Genomic DNA, 14,110 nt, shown 5'->3' on the forward strand with positions numbered 1-14,110 from the left:
CTCAGTTTTCTACTGGCTGGATTAATCCTGATTCTTTCGTCTATGATAATATTCCTGCTCGTTCCAGCTAGCATGATAAGAGCTCTTTTGTATTGTCAACCAAACTCTTTTTTTTTCATTTATTTTTTTTGTTTTTATACCTCTCTCCAGATGTAGCATGGTGCAGCAGCAAATGTCTTGAATTCCTCTCTTCACCTGACCTGCATGCTGTTGCATGCAGGCCCTTATGTTATGCGTAGTTCATTTGAAAGTATTTTTCCATGAATATCGCTGATGAAAAGGTATCATTTGTAGGCACTTGAACAAGCCAGTCCAGCTCGCCATTAAGTTCTATATGCCTCACTTCAACGGCAGTAGTCGACGTAATGAAAGTATAATACTTATCTTAGCCAGTTTTCTAATTAGGATGGATAGTGAAGCTTTCTGGCACTATGCTGCCCCCTGCTGCTTTGGAGGGTGAAATACAAAAGCGCTTGCTTGTCCAGATGACTTACAAAATTTTACCTTTTAATTTGGATGCATACTTCCAGGGTAATAAAAAAGTATTTCTGTAGATTATTTTAACCAATTCAGCAACACTCTTTAGTTGTGATAGGGGAAGTATTGCTTTTAAAGTGTGCTTGTATTTGAGTGTACATGTGTCTTTTTTCTGAGTATAGACAACTGATGTGGAGATCAAGAAGAAGCACTCTGGCTCTCTCATGGTATCTGTGGATCAGCTCAACTCGTCCTTCAAAGGAAAGGACCGTGCCAACAGTCAGATGAGCGTAGTCACCAACACTCTGCTAGAAGGTATACAACATCATGTTAATTGCAAGCGACTAATTGACCCCCAACACCACCTTTGCATTGTATTTTTTGGATTATTAAATCGCTCCTGAGTGAAATAATAATAATGATGAGCGGGATCAAGCACGCCGACGTGCTCGGGGGTACGCGCGCAAGCCGACGGGCGCGCGCACACACCGTACAAAAACCGGGGTGATCGGAAAAGTCGTAAGGGATTTACAATTTTGGCATTTACAATATTCTGCCAGGAGGCGGCGACACCGGTGGCAAGGCGGGTATGCGGTCACGTCCCGTCTGACGCCCCAAACCGCCATGAAAAAATTTGCAACGATCGGAACCTGTGGTAGGTACTTGTGGCAGATATACATTTCCACCAGTGGGCGGCACTATAGAGTCTATGTGCCCACATGGTAACGGACCGGAGGGTACCCCAAACCAACAGAAAAAATTTCAGCCCGATCCGACCATGTGGAAGGACATTACGGCAGATATACATTTACACCAGTTGGTGGCGCTATACAGTCTATGTACACACACAGTCATAGACCAGAGGGTACCCCAAACCACCAGAAAAAATTTCGGGCAGATCCGACCATGTGGGAGGAAGTTACAGTAGATATACATTTCCACCAGTTGGTGGCGCTATAGAGTCTATGTACACACAAAGTCATAGACCAGAGGTTGACCCAACCTACATAAAAAAAAAATTCAAGACTATCCGACCATGCATAACAAAGTTACGGCAGATATACATTTCCACTTCTACAATAGTATAAAGAAGTTCATCGAGCTCCTGATCTCATTCCACGTCAGTGAATCCAAACCTATAGCGCCCTCTCATGGCTGTCACCTGTAATAGTCTCTCCTTGGTTGGTGTGAGTCAGTATTTAAACACTTTTAGCATTTAAAAATGCTAAAAAAAAAATTAGAAAAAATTTTAGCATTTAAAAACACGTTTTAGCCAAATGCTAAAAAAAGGGGTGATTTATAGTCCGGAACATACATTACCATTTCAATATCCAGTGTCTCTCTTACCGATGACTTCCATGTTTGACCATGTGACTTGCTCACACTTGATTTTTTTTCCTCGATTGTTCCACAGAGTTGGAGGAATCTCAGAGGAAGTGTCCCTCCTGTTGGTATAAGTTCGCCAACACATTCCTCATCTGGGAATGCTGTCCAATGTGGCTGAAGATCAAGCATATCGTCTACATGATCGTCATGGACCCTTTTGTTGACTTGGCCATCACCATCTGCATCGTCCTCAACACACTTTTCATGGCTATGGAGCACTATCCAATGACAGAGCACTTTGAGGAAGTCCTCTCTGTCGGCAACCTGGTGAGAAGAATCTTGTTTTAAGGCTGCTAGAAGCTCATTGGTTGCAAGGATAGTCTTTCCCACAGTACCAAATCTAATACGTCAGTTCATCATTTGGATTGTGCACTTAGGAGTACAAATGCATGCAGTATATAAGGTTTCAATGGAGTCTCATTAAAGATTTAGTTCCATTTTAATGTTCTGTAGCCAGGCAACCTGCTCTCCAGCGCTCAGCCCCCCCAACTCAGGTCAGGCTTCAATTTCCGTTGTGTCTTGCTTACCTCAACAACACATGTGCCTCCAGCCATTATGGTCTGTCTGTTGCCTGCCAACGATGTCAAACAGCCTTTTGTGCCAATTGCATTAGCTTAGTGTCAGTACAGGAAATTAGGTCATTGACTCGGCTGTGGATGATGCAGTATGAGTCATTGGGTGTTCTCGTCACCACATGACTCAGTATTTGATGTAAAATTGTGGGACTACTACTGCTACGTGTACTGACATTGTCTGACATTGCTGCATTGTTGCTGGAATGGTACCAATTAACGCCACTGAGTTAAGTGGACAGCCCAACCAACGCCCAATAATACTACCATTAACCCGCATGTAAGACAGAAAAAGCAATTCTTAAGCAGCCGGGGTATCTTATTGAGATTTATTAATTAGTTAATGTAATGAATTTCATTAATTTCACATATACAGTACAAGTTTAGAGATTTATACCTTTAAACAAATCACAAATTGGGACACGTCATCTGTTCCTGGCAGTCACATTAAATGCAGCAGCAGGCTAATTCAGGGAAGCCCTTTACTTACAGGAGCTGGCTTAGCATACTCCATGCATAACATAATCGAGGCTTAGTGTCATGAACTAATGAGCTGGTCCGGAACCCAAGATGCGGGGGCAGGAAGTGGAACAAAAACAATTTATTAACAAAAAGAGTCCACACAAAGTAAAAGTACAAAATAAATATAGCTTCTAAGGCTCTAATCACAATGGTCAAAACACTGTAACTAAAAAAAAACACTGCAACAAAAGGTGTACAGGCAAGACACAAGGCAATATAACAAAAAACACAGCGGCCAAAAAACGAGGCAGCAGAACAAAAAAAACACAGTGGTATAAACCGACGGGCAAGTACTCAGGAATACATGGTTAAAGGCCAGAAAGCTTGTGGTGGAAGACAAGGACTGTGGAAGCCTGAGAGACAATCTGGCAGTTTGCACAGCTATGAGCAGGGCTTAAGTGGTCCAACGGGATGATTAGATACCCCCGGTTCCGGACAGGATGCTCTGCAAGGAAATAGCAGCAGGCGGCAGCAGAGCGACGACACACAATCGTGACACTTTTGAGTGTCAAAAATAGACATCTTCTTCATTATTCCATTATATTCAATACTTGGAATCTGCACCTAGTTTAACACCCTTGTATATGAGTGGACACTTTTGATAACTATTATGACATTTCTCCCGAAAAGATTTGTCTGGGCATTTTTGACAGGGTAAACTCTTAAGTACTGCGAAAACCAACAGTTACTTCTCTGGGGGTCTACAGGTTTTCACAGCCATTTTTGCTGGAGAGATGTTTGCCAAGCTGATAGCCATGGATCCCTACTACTACTTCCAGGAAGGATGGAATTGTTTTGACGGTTTCATCGTGACTCTGAGTTTAGTGGAGCTTGGGTTGGCAGATGTGGAGGGTTTATCAGTGCTCAGGTCTTTCCGATTGGTAAGTGGAAGTCTTCAACATTTTCTACTAATAAACACAATTAGACTGTACCAATGTGAAAAGCATGGTAGTCCAAATGTAGCAAACATGAGAATGACTTTGTTCTTCCCGTCTTTTTGCAGCTGAGAGTGTTCAAACTGGCCAAATCATGGCCCACACTCAACATGTTGATCAAGATCATTGGTAACTCGGTGGGGGCTCTGGGGAATCTGACCCTGGTGCTGGCCATCATCGTCTTCATCTTCGCCGTGGTGGGCATGCAACTGTTTGGCAAAAGCTACAAGGACTGTGTGTGCAAGATTGCTGATGACTGTAAGCTGCCTCGCTGGCACATGCATGACTTCTTCCACTCCTTCCTGATTGTATTCAGAGTATTATGTGGGGAGTGGATTGAGACTATGTGGCATTGCATGGAGGTGGCGGGACAGGCAATGTGCCTCATAGTCTTCATGATGGTCATGGTCATTGGGAACTTGGTGGTAAGAACAAAATTATCTTTTGTCAAAGTCAAAGAAAAGAAGTCAGTCTACTTAGCCTGTTCTTTTTTGTGTCGTTTTTTTTGGAGGTGTTGAACTTGTTCCTGGCTTTGCTGCTGAGCTCGTTCAGTGCAGACAACCTCGCTGCCACTGATGACGATGGTGAGCCCAACAATCTCCAGCTCGCTGTTGCCCGCATCAAGACAGGCATTGCCTGGTTCAAGGCCCACATGCGCGTCTTTGTTGCTACCGTGCTCAAGAAGGTATCTCATTTCATGCGACTTCAGTATGTTTACATTACTTTAATTGCTTCGCTTCTTCTCACCAACCACATTAGGTACACCTGCACAAAAATACACCCTGATAAAACATTGATGATACTCTACATGAACTGTACTTTCTTTGTACTTTTTTACTTATTTTTGATCTTCTCAAAATGAACAATTGTCAGGAAAATGTGCTTTGTTGTTCCTCCATTTGATTTTACTGATATTAGTACACATTAAAGTGCTTGTTTTTCATTGTAGTCCATCTCGGACTGCACGGCGGTCAAGTGGTTAGCTTGCAGTTCACCCTAGTTCAATCCCACCCTCGGCCATCTCTGGGTTTTCTCCGGGTACATGCTAGGTTAATTGGCGACTCCAAATTGTCCATAGGTATGAATGTGAGTGTGAATGGTTGTTTGTCTATATGTGCCCTGTGATTGACTGGCCACCAGTCCAGGGTGTACCCCGAAGATGGCTGGGATAGGTTCCAGCACCCCCAGCGACGCGACCCTCGTGAGGATAAGCGAATGAATGAATGAATGTAGTCCATCTCAGTAAAGTACTTGCTATTTATTGTAGTGCATCTCATTAAAGTACTTGCTTTTTGTTGTAATCAATGTAAGGAAAGTACTCTTTTTGATCTTAGCGATGATGATGGGCTCGAGGATAGTCGCTGAAACAAGTCCTCTCGATGCTTATCACCTGATTCAAATAACCTCGGGTGTGTGGGCATGTGAGTCTGCCTTTCATTGTCTCGGGGGGGAGGAGGAGATTGCCCCTTCCCTTGCATATGTGGTTTCCTATATCAACATTTTAGCATTTATAGTGAGACATTTTTTCTAGAAGCAATCAAGTTTTATTAAATTGTATTGCTCGTTATTCTCAAAGAACCTGTCTCATCTCTCATATATTTTTGGGCCAGCAGCAGAATTTCACTTGTGTAAGGTAAGCGTGAGTTTGAGAGCCCTGCCTTAATGGTACAATGTTTTGTCATGGAGCAACACCTACAAAGGTTGTGCACCCTTGACACATGACTTTTCCAACATACCCCAACATACTTTTTCACCCTAGGAAAGGTACATGCCAGACCGTATAGATTGGAATTGCAGTGACAAGAAAGGATTCCTACTTCAACTATTTCTAAATATGTCCTCCATTTTTGCCACTCTCTCCTGCAGCCTGTTGAGGATGAACAGAAGCCTCTGGATGATATGTACGAGAAAAAGCTCAACTGCATTGCAAACCACTCAGTGGACATCAACCGGGAACTGGACTATGCTAAAAATGGCAACGGGACCACCAGCGGCATTGGCAGCAGCGTTGGAAAGTACATGATTGATGAAGACTACATGTCCTTCATCCATAATCCCAACCTGACTGTGTGTGTTCCGATTGCTGTCGGAGAGTCGGATTTTGAAAATTTGAACACAGAGGACTTCAGCAGCGAGTCGGACGTGGAAAACAGCAAAGACGTGAGTAGAACAGACTATGTCAGAGCTGTCAGTAGTCAGGTGGAAAAATCATATTAGAGTTTACCAAATTTGTTACGGATTTGCCATAATCATGCTGTGTAGTTAGGAATCAAACCATTGATCATTAGTTATACTCCTTATTGTCTGCTTTAAAGAAACCTGCAATGGTCTTTCTGTCTTTTTTATAACACACAAGGCATGCTGGGAAGCCCAGCTAGAGAAATGTTAGTGTTGTTCTGCAAGTGTATTGGTGTGCATTTATTTCGGTACCACATACGTGTGTGTGTTACACATATGTTTACCTGTTGTATTATTTGGCTGCACCGTGAGTTATTTGGTTGCACCAGGTGAGCAAATACTTTTGGTCATATAGTGTATGAATGTGAGTGTGAATGGTTGTTTGTCTGATGTGCCCTGTGATTGTCTGGTGACCAGTCCAGGGTGTACCCTGCCCCTCGCCCCAAGACAGCTGGGATAGGCTCCAGCAAGCCTGCGACTCTCCTGAGGATAAGCGGTAGAAATTGCGTGAAAATTCTCTTGGTGTGTGTAAGACTCCTTAGGTGAGTGTTTATGCTGGGGTCATAGCTAGTTGGCAGTTCCTTTTTGTACCTCTGACCTGTTTGTGTCATAAGGAGTTTTGAGCTTCCCATGCACTTTGTGGCACGTGTTGTTGCTATTACTGCTTCTTTTTGTGATTTAGACTCTCCACTTTGTAGTTATGTGTGTAGGAGATGTGTTAAGAAGCAAAGTTATGAGACCATTATAGTGTCCAAACACAAAGAAAAATAGTGTCAATACTATGAGTGATGTTCCAGTTGTATTCGGAGCAGCCCACCACAAATAAATGCATGTATGAGAAACTTTAGTTGAGACAATTTAATTGAATATACGGTGTTTTATGAGGTCGAAAGTGAAAGAAGCAGAGAGGTCTGGATGGACTTGAACTGGTTTAATATAATATATACCTACTCCAGGTTTATCTTCCAGCGGGAGGACAGATTAAACTGCAGGGAGTGTCCATAAGCACAACCACCACCACAATCCAATGCAATGGTCCATCAGAATGTTTGGAGAGAAAGTGAGACGAGAGCAAGCAAAGGAACATTTTTGTTTTTTGGAGCATTTTGCTGGCAATTTAAGATATGCCTTAAGATATGCCTTTTTTCTTTTTCTTTTTTTTTTTAAGATTAAGAGATTTAAGATTTGAAAGTGCAGTTTCATTCTCTATCAAATTACATTTGCTTTAAGTTTGCTGGTGCACAATTTGTGTGTATACTTTAGTCTTAGTCTACTAATTGTTCCTAGCAATTTGTGATGAAAAACTAATTGAAGAAAACATTCAATTATACTTCATGAATGTATTAAAGCGTACAGTAAGTAATTTCTAGCAGCGAGAACCTGCTGCTCTAGTATGCATCACAACAGCAATGATATTATAGTGCTAATAAATCCAGAAATGGCTGAAGTGGACACCCTAACCTGTGCTCTCTCCCAGCTGGATGACACCAGTTCATCTGAGGGCAGCACAATAGACATCAAGCCCGATGTGGAGGAGGTGGCGGTCGTGGAGGTGGTGGAGGAATACCTTGACCCAGATGCCTGCTGGACAGACGGTACGGTAGCATAAATGCCATCGGGTGAGATTGATGGTGCATTTCAATAACACACATTGCGTCGCTGTCATCTAGAATGTGTGGCAAAATACAAGTGCTGCGATGTCCCCATTACTCACGGCTGGGGAAAGCACTGGTGGTTCCTGAGGAAGACCTGCTATCTGATAGTGGAGCATAACTGGTTTGAAACGCTCATCATCTTCATGATCTTGCTGAGTAGTGGAGCCTTGGTAAGTCGGCCCTACGCGTTGAATAAAGATAACCTCAAGCATGAGCGGTCAACTGCCCTTTTCCGGTTAAAGCACCGCTTCTCAATTATTTTCTTTCCCTCCTCCACTCTTAAAAATGCTGGGTTAAAAACAACCCAATCTGGGTTGTTTCCCAACCCAACGCTGGTTAAATATAGGACCAACCTCGCGTTGGGTTATTTTAACCCAACAAGTTGGGTTAGTTCTCTTAACCCAACAATTGGGTTGTACATTGGGTTGTTCATATGACACAACGCTGGGTTCATATTTACTACACGGCTGGGTTATTTCAACCCAGCAAGTTGGGTTGCCAATATACCATATATATATGAAGAGCTTGCAACCAAAAGGCGCTAAATCCAATTTTCACTAAGTTGCATGTTTTTCATGAGTTTAATAGACCTCTGTCATGTGTATCCAAATCACATATTTTGGTCTTGAAATCATTTTAAAAAATATGAAAAAAAGTGATATGAAATTTATGCTTTCAACCAAAAGGCGCTATTTCCATTTCAGATTTCAACCAAAAGGAGCTAAATCCCTTTCTTTATTCTTTATTCTGATTGGCCCAAGTTTCCCATCTATTGATAATCTGACCAATCAGAGAGAAGAATACAATTGGCACTGCACATACAGAAAGCCAGTATCAGTGCGCATCCTGTTTTGTTTGTGTACATTAAGTACACGTATGATAGTTACAGTATGTTATGCAATTCAGGAGAACACAAATTGTGTTTTTACAGTATTCTGTAACATGGAAGTTTTTTTACGCCATAAAAGGCATGTCTCTACCTTGACATCTCCAACTTTCATGAGAAACATTATTTTACTTGTACTAAAAAACATACAATGTAAAGAGTTTGTAATGAGAAGATTTTTGTCACTGTCACCTTCATGGTGCAGTCAAATATGAGCACTGCTTTTAATAACATTTGTATTCATTTAATTAATAATAATTATTTTGTATTGTATGTTGAGAATGGCTTCTATGTTGTAATTATTTTATTAGCATAGCACATTAAAGCACCTTACATTCTTTTACAACAATGCCATTGAAGAAGTTAAAGGTGACTTCAAATTTATTTCAGCCAAAAGGCGCTAAATCCGAAAAAAATTTAATTTAAAAAAATATATAAAATACATGGTGTGTGCAGGATTTTTATAGCATGCATTTTTATGACCTATATTGATAGCTCTTTCATTTGCAATATAGACTTGATGACCAAATAGATTGATATGTGCGTAGTTAAAAATCATTGATTTTCTCGAAATCAGTCAAAATGGATTTAGCGCCTTTTGGTTGCAAGCTCTTCATATATATATGCATATATATATTTGTTATATTTGCTATATAACAACTCACAACATACAGTATATGTGTATACAGTGGACTATCGGTGGCTAACGAAAGCCCGCTAGCATGCAGCAGTCTTGCTTGAAAAAACCAGCACGCTCGTATTAATTAATTAATTAATCACATAAAATGGCAAATTGACGAGATAACTGACGTTGTCCTAATAACTATCACACATAGTGCATGTCTCTTGTAATTTCAACAACATAGTTTGCCACTTTTGGAGGGAATGGAAGTTTGCCAAGGTTACCGATCGATTCCTAAAGCTAGTACTCAACAGTGCTTTCACCAACTTACATTTTAACAATTTTATGAAGCTGTATATAATAATATAAAGTCAATTCTACGGTAAAACAATCGTGGGAATGTAACAAACCTTGCTCCGTGCTGAAACTCGTCTCCTCAGATGAAATGTGGGGTCCGAACAAAGTAAGTTTGTGGGCGGTGCTTTGTTGCGCATGTCCAAAATTCTCGCTTTGGGTTGTCCAAAATAACCCAGCACAAAATAATGGAAATCACAACCCAGCAGCAAATAACTAGCACCCAACAGAGATAACCCAGCAAATTGCGTTCTCAGAATACCCAATTCAATAAAAATAACCCAATTAAATGACCCAACAGGCTCAACCCAGCGGTTGGGTCAAAAAAAATAACCCAGCTTTTTTAAGAGTGTCCCCTGTGGGACAGACATTTCTTGATAAAATATACTAGAAAAATGGAGGGCATACAAGCATATTCAAGAGTCAAATTGCATGTTGAGTACTATAGATTTGTACATGTTGGCAGGTCTGCATTTAAATGAAATGAACTGTCAGGGGTGTCACGAGAGGCACGCAGTTCTTTCAATGTTGGTGCAGACCTGCCAACAGTATAGTGGTATGAAAAAGTTTGGGCACCCCTGGTAATGTTCCAGATGTTCCTTTGTAAATGACTGGTTGTTGGGATCATCCATTCCAGGTAAATATATCATATAGTAGACCAACACAGTGATAGATGAGAAGTCAAATTAACTTTATAGGATTTACAGAAAGTCTGCAATAATTGAACAAAAGTAGAGGAGCGACAGTGAATATATTGGTAGAAGGATGCTGCCAGTTTGGAGGCATAGATGAAGACCAAAGAGGAGTTTTATGGATGTAGTGAAGGAGGACATGAAGTTAGTTGGTGTGAGAGAGACAGTAGAAGACCGTCTTGGATGGAGGAGATTGGTTTGCTGTAGCGACCCCTGAAGGAAAAGCCCAAAAAGAAAGAAGAAGAATATGTTACATGGTAAATGTTTCCTTAGTTAAAAATAACTCAACTTGGCACTTTGTTGTGCAAAATGTACTTTGAAATTAAGCTAATTCATTGAAGGAATATATTACGAAGAGGTGATTTGTAATAGCTGACACCCTATTAAAGCATTAGAATGGTTAAAAGCTTTAAATGAGCTTTCAGGAGTTACATGACATGCCGCCATTTTGGGGATATCACAAAACAACCACTCCAAAATTAGCTGTAACTTGTTTTCTATGAATTCATTGAAGACATATTGTAAGAAAAGCTGAATTGACACCCTATTTAGGCATTATAATTGTGAAATTTGGGGGAGTCATGTCCTGGGATAGTCACTCTGTTTTGTATTTAAAGACTTAAGTCAATTGGAAACCTGTAAAGGGCAAATTTTTGCATTTTATTTAAAGTGTGGGTATGGGTTAAGTTAATATAAGTTCATATTAATATAAGTTAATTAAGTTAATATTAAAAAAATAAAGAAAACATTGGCTAACATCTTAATATAATGTGCTGTATTTTGGCCCATACTACACTGACACAGATTCATACATTCTTCGTAGGCCTTTGAGGACGTCTACATTGAGCAGAGGAAGACAATCCGCATTATTCTAGAATACGCCGATCGTGTTTTCACCTACATTTTCATCCTGGAGATGTTGCTGAAGTGGGTGGCATATGGCTTCGTCAAGTACTTCACTAACGCCTGGTGCTGGTTGGACTTCTTCATTGTGGATGTAAGTACATTGTGTGTTCTGATGGCTAAAACCGAACAGTTTTTCAGCTCAGCTGCTAATGGTGACGTTTGCAACTAAAGATGGACTCAAGACTAGCACTCTAACCGGTCTAATCAACTATCTTTAAAGATAAAGATCGCTGTGAATGCTAATGAATGCAAGAGGGGTCATGGATTCCCTCCGCTGTTACACGGTGATCTGGGAGGAGAAGAAGAGATTATCCTTTCAGACTACCCTGTGACCATATTTATGAAAAACACCGTAGTCACACGTTAGCAAGAAATGACGGTGGAAAGGGAAAGCCATTTTCCGCTTGGTCCTCGCGCTTGACCCATCTCCATTTAATATAGTAGAACATCGTTTTTGGCCTATAAAAACAGGAGGGGACCAAAACTTCCCTCTGATGACTACAGGAGGACACGTCCTCCTTTTCCTCCCACCAAATTACATTATATGTAATAAAGAGCGCTCCAAATTTGACGCCATGGTTCTCAGCTGGAAATGGCTGGATGGCACCCTTTGAGTTGGGAGCGAGGTCCTGCCCCAGATGGAGAAGTTCAAGTAACTCGGTCTTGTTCATGAGTGAGGGAAGGTTGGAGCCTCCTAAGGGAGGTGTTCCGGGCATACCCAGTCAAGATGATGTCCGGGGGCACACTGGAGGGATTAGGTCTCACTGCTGGCGTGGGAACGCTTCAGTGTTCCCCCGGTGGAACTGGAAGAGGTGGGCAGAGGCCACGACTCCTTACCTGCTGCCCCCCTAATTTACCCAGATAAGCAGAAGGTGGATGGACGGTTGGATAATGAGTGGATGTAAACTTCTGAGAGCAACTTTATTTCCATTATTTATTATGGAGAAATGTCATTTGAAATTCAAACAAAACAAAGGACAAACCTGCCTTTTCAAACAGATGGTTCCCTTTGTGATTACAGAGTTTGTGGGACCATTACAGAGTTTCTGATAGCTAAACTCAAATGCAAATGCTTACAGCTATGCATTTGAGTTTAAAATAAGTGAAATTCTGGTCATTCCACCAGAAAGTGGTGGGTGGGGGTACATTTGGAAAGACCTGACTGCTTACTGACCTGCCTTTACCAGATTGAGGATGTGTTCAGGATGTTGCTGACTGGACCAGAAGCTGTGCTGCTCTGGCAGTACTGGAGAATGTTCATGAACGTGAAAGTATGGGTAATACAGACCTGATCAAAATCCCAAGACCAGTTGAAAAATTGCTTGAATATGCATTTTGCCCATTTAATAATCATTTAATAATAAAACCTTAAAATAAAACAAAATATAAAATCGATAAAATAATTTAAAAAATTAGATGAAATATGATCAAAGTAAGAAAAAATAAAATCCAAAAAGAAAAGTAAAAATTCAGGCTCCTACTGAGTGTTAAAAGCCAAGGAGAAGAGATTTAGAGTCTTTAGAGTCTTAAGATGGGATATAAAAACAGACAGAGAGGAGGCCTGTCTGAAATGCTGAGGCAGATTATTTCAAAGTTTTGGGGCTGCAACAGCAAAGGCGCGATCCACCCTGAGCTTCCGCTTTGTTTTAGGCTCCCTCAGGAGCAACTGATCAGCTGACCTGAGAGACTGGGACTGGGAAATGAACCCTAAAACCTATAAGCAGCCAATGGAGTCAAGGTAAAATGTGGGGTAATGTGCTCATATTTTGCAATAATCCAGCCGAGAGGTAACAAAGGCATGGATTACCATCTCAAAATGCTGCCTGGAGAGAGCAGGCTTTATTTTAGCCAGCTGCCTGGTGTGGTAGAAACTGGAACTAACGACAGTCCATAATTGATGAACAAGAACGCTGGAGCTGGAACATTTTGGAGAGTTTTTTGTCATATTTTAGCAATGGTTTTAAACTTTTGATCAGCTGAGAAAGAGCCTATTTCACTTGAACTGTTGTTTTCAATAAATTACTTTTTCAAAGTGCTTTTTTTTTATTCTTGCTTTTGCTTATTGTAGCTCTACCTAAAAATCTCATTAAGATCCAAATATGCAAAAGGTCAATTCTAGCTACTTTTCAACTGGTCTTAACTGGTCTTTTGATCAGGTGTGTATAAGGGGAACTATTAAAAGTGGTTGACAGGTATGCTATCATGTGCCAAGAAACAATCCTCACATTTTCTCTTCTCTCTAACAGCAGGTCCCTTATTTGTGTGTCTCTCTCTTTAAGTTAAGCGTGACATTGTGCTGCCGTGATGGTGCATTGAGGGTCCCTGTTTGAGGGTTCAGGGTAAGGCTTGTGTTCCCGTGGCAGGACTCTCAGAGGTGGTCCTTGAGCCTCTGCATTCTCCTGTCTCTCCTTTTCTTAAGTGATTCAAGTGTACCGTACTCGTCAGAATGTTCCTGTGTCACTTTGGTTTAGTGTCTGTGAGAACATCCTTCCTCAGATTGTTTTCCCTTCGTTGGACTCTTTTTATCTTCTCTCCCTGTCACTGTGTCAACCACAAGTTTCTATCCAGATGGTCATTGCTCCACTCACATGCCAAACTCAACCGAACACGGATAGAAAGCATCTTGGACTCTTTGCTAAGTACATGAACCAGATGTTGTACAGCTGAGTCCATGTGTATCTTGTACAGTGGAACCTTGGTTTTTATCATTAATCTGATCCAAAAAGTCAGACGAAAACTGAAATGGACAAAAAAAAAATATTCCTGTAAGATCCAATCCAATTAATGAGTTTCAGACACCTTCAATCCAATCCACTTTATTTATATAGCACATTTTATAAACGGAGTTTCCAAAGTGCTGCACAGACTAGTAACATTAAAAAGTAATAATCCAAAACTAAAAGATCATTTAAGAAATAAAATAGT

General features: G+C 40.9%; 1 protein-coding gene across 7 annotated transcripts in view; it reads left to right on the forward strand.

The window, feature by feature from the left end:
* The window catches only part of scn8ab (sodium channel, voltage gated, type VIII, alpha subunit b), a 73,271-nt gene that overhangs the window by 45,904 nt on the left and 13,257 nt on the right, over positions 1-14,110 (forward strand). For all 7 annotated transcript variants that reach the window (XM_058054345.1, XM_058054342.1, XM_058054340.1 and 4 more), the window contains 9 exons: positions 660-792; positions 1,892-2,130; positions 3,665-3,838; positions 3,961-4,317; positions 4,404-4,577; positions 5,759-6,052; positions 7,548-7,665; positions 7,741-7,895; positions 11,103-11,276. In XM_058054345.1, the coding sequence (XP_057910328.1) occupies positions 660-792; positions 1,892-2,130; positions 3,665-3,838; positions 3,961-4,317; positions 4,404-4,577; positions 5,759-6,052; positions 7,548-7,665; positions 7,741-7,895; positions 11,103-11,276 (1,818 nt within the window). The remainder of the gene's footprint in view (positions 1-659; positions 793-1,891; positions 2,131-3,664; positions 3,839-3,960; positions 4,318-4,403; positions 4,578-5,758; positions 6,053-7,547; positions 7,666-7,740; positions 7,896-11,102; positions 11,277-14,110) is intronic.

Source organism: Doryrhamphus excisus, chromosome 18, assembly GCF_030265055.1.
Source record: "Doryrhamphus excisus isolate RoL2022-K1 chromosome 18, RoL_Dexc_1.0, whole genome shotgun sequence".
Classification (NCBI taxonomy): Eukaryota; Metazoa; Chordata; class Actinopteri; order Syngnathiformes; family Syngnathidae; genus Doryrhamphus; species Doryrhamphus excisus.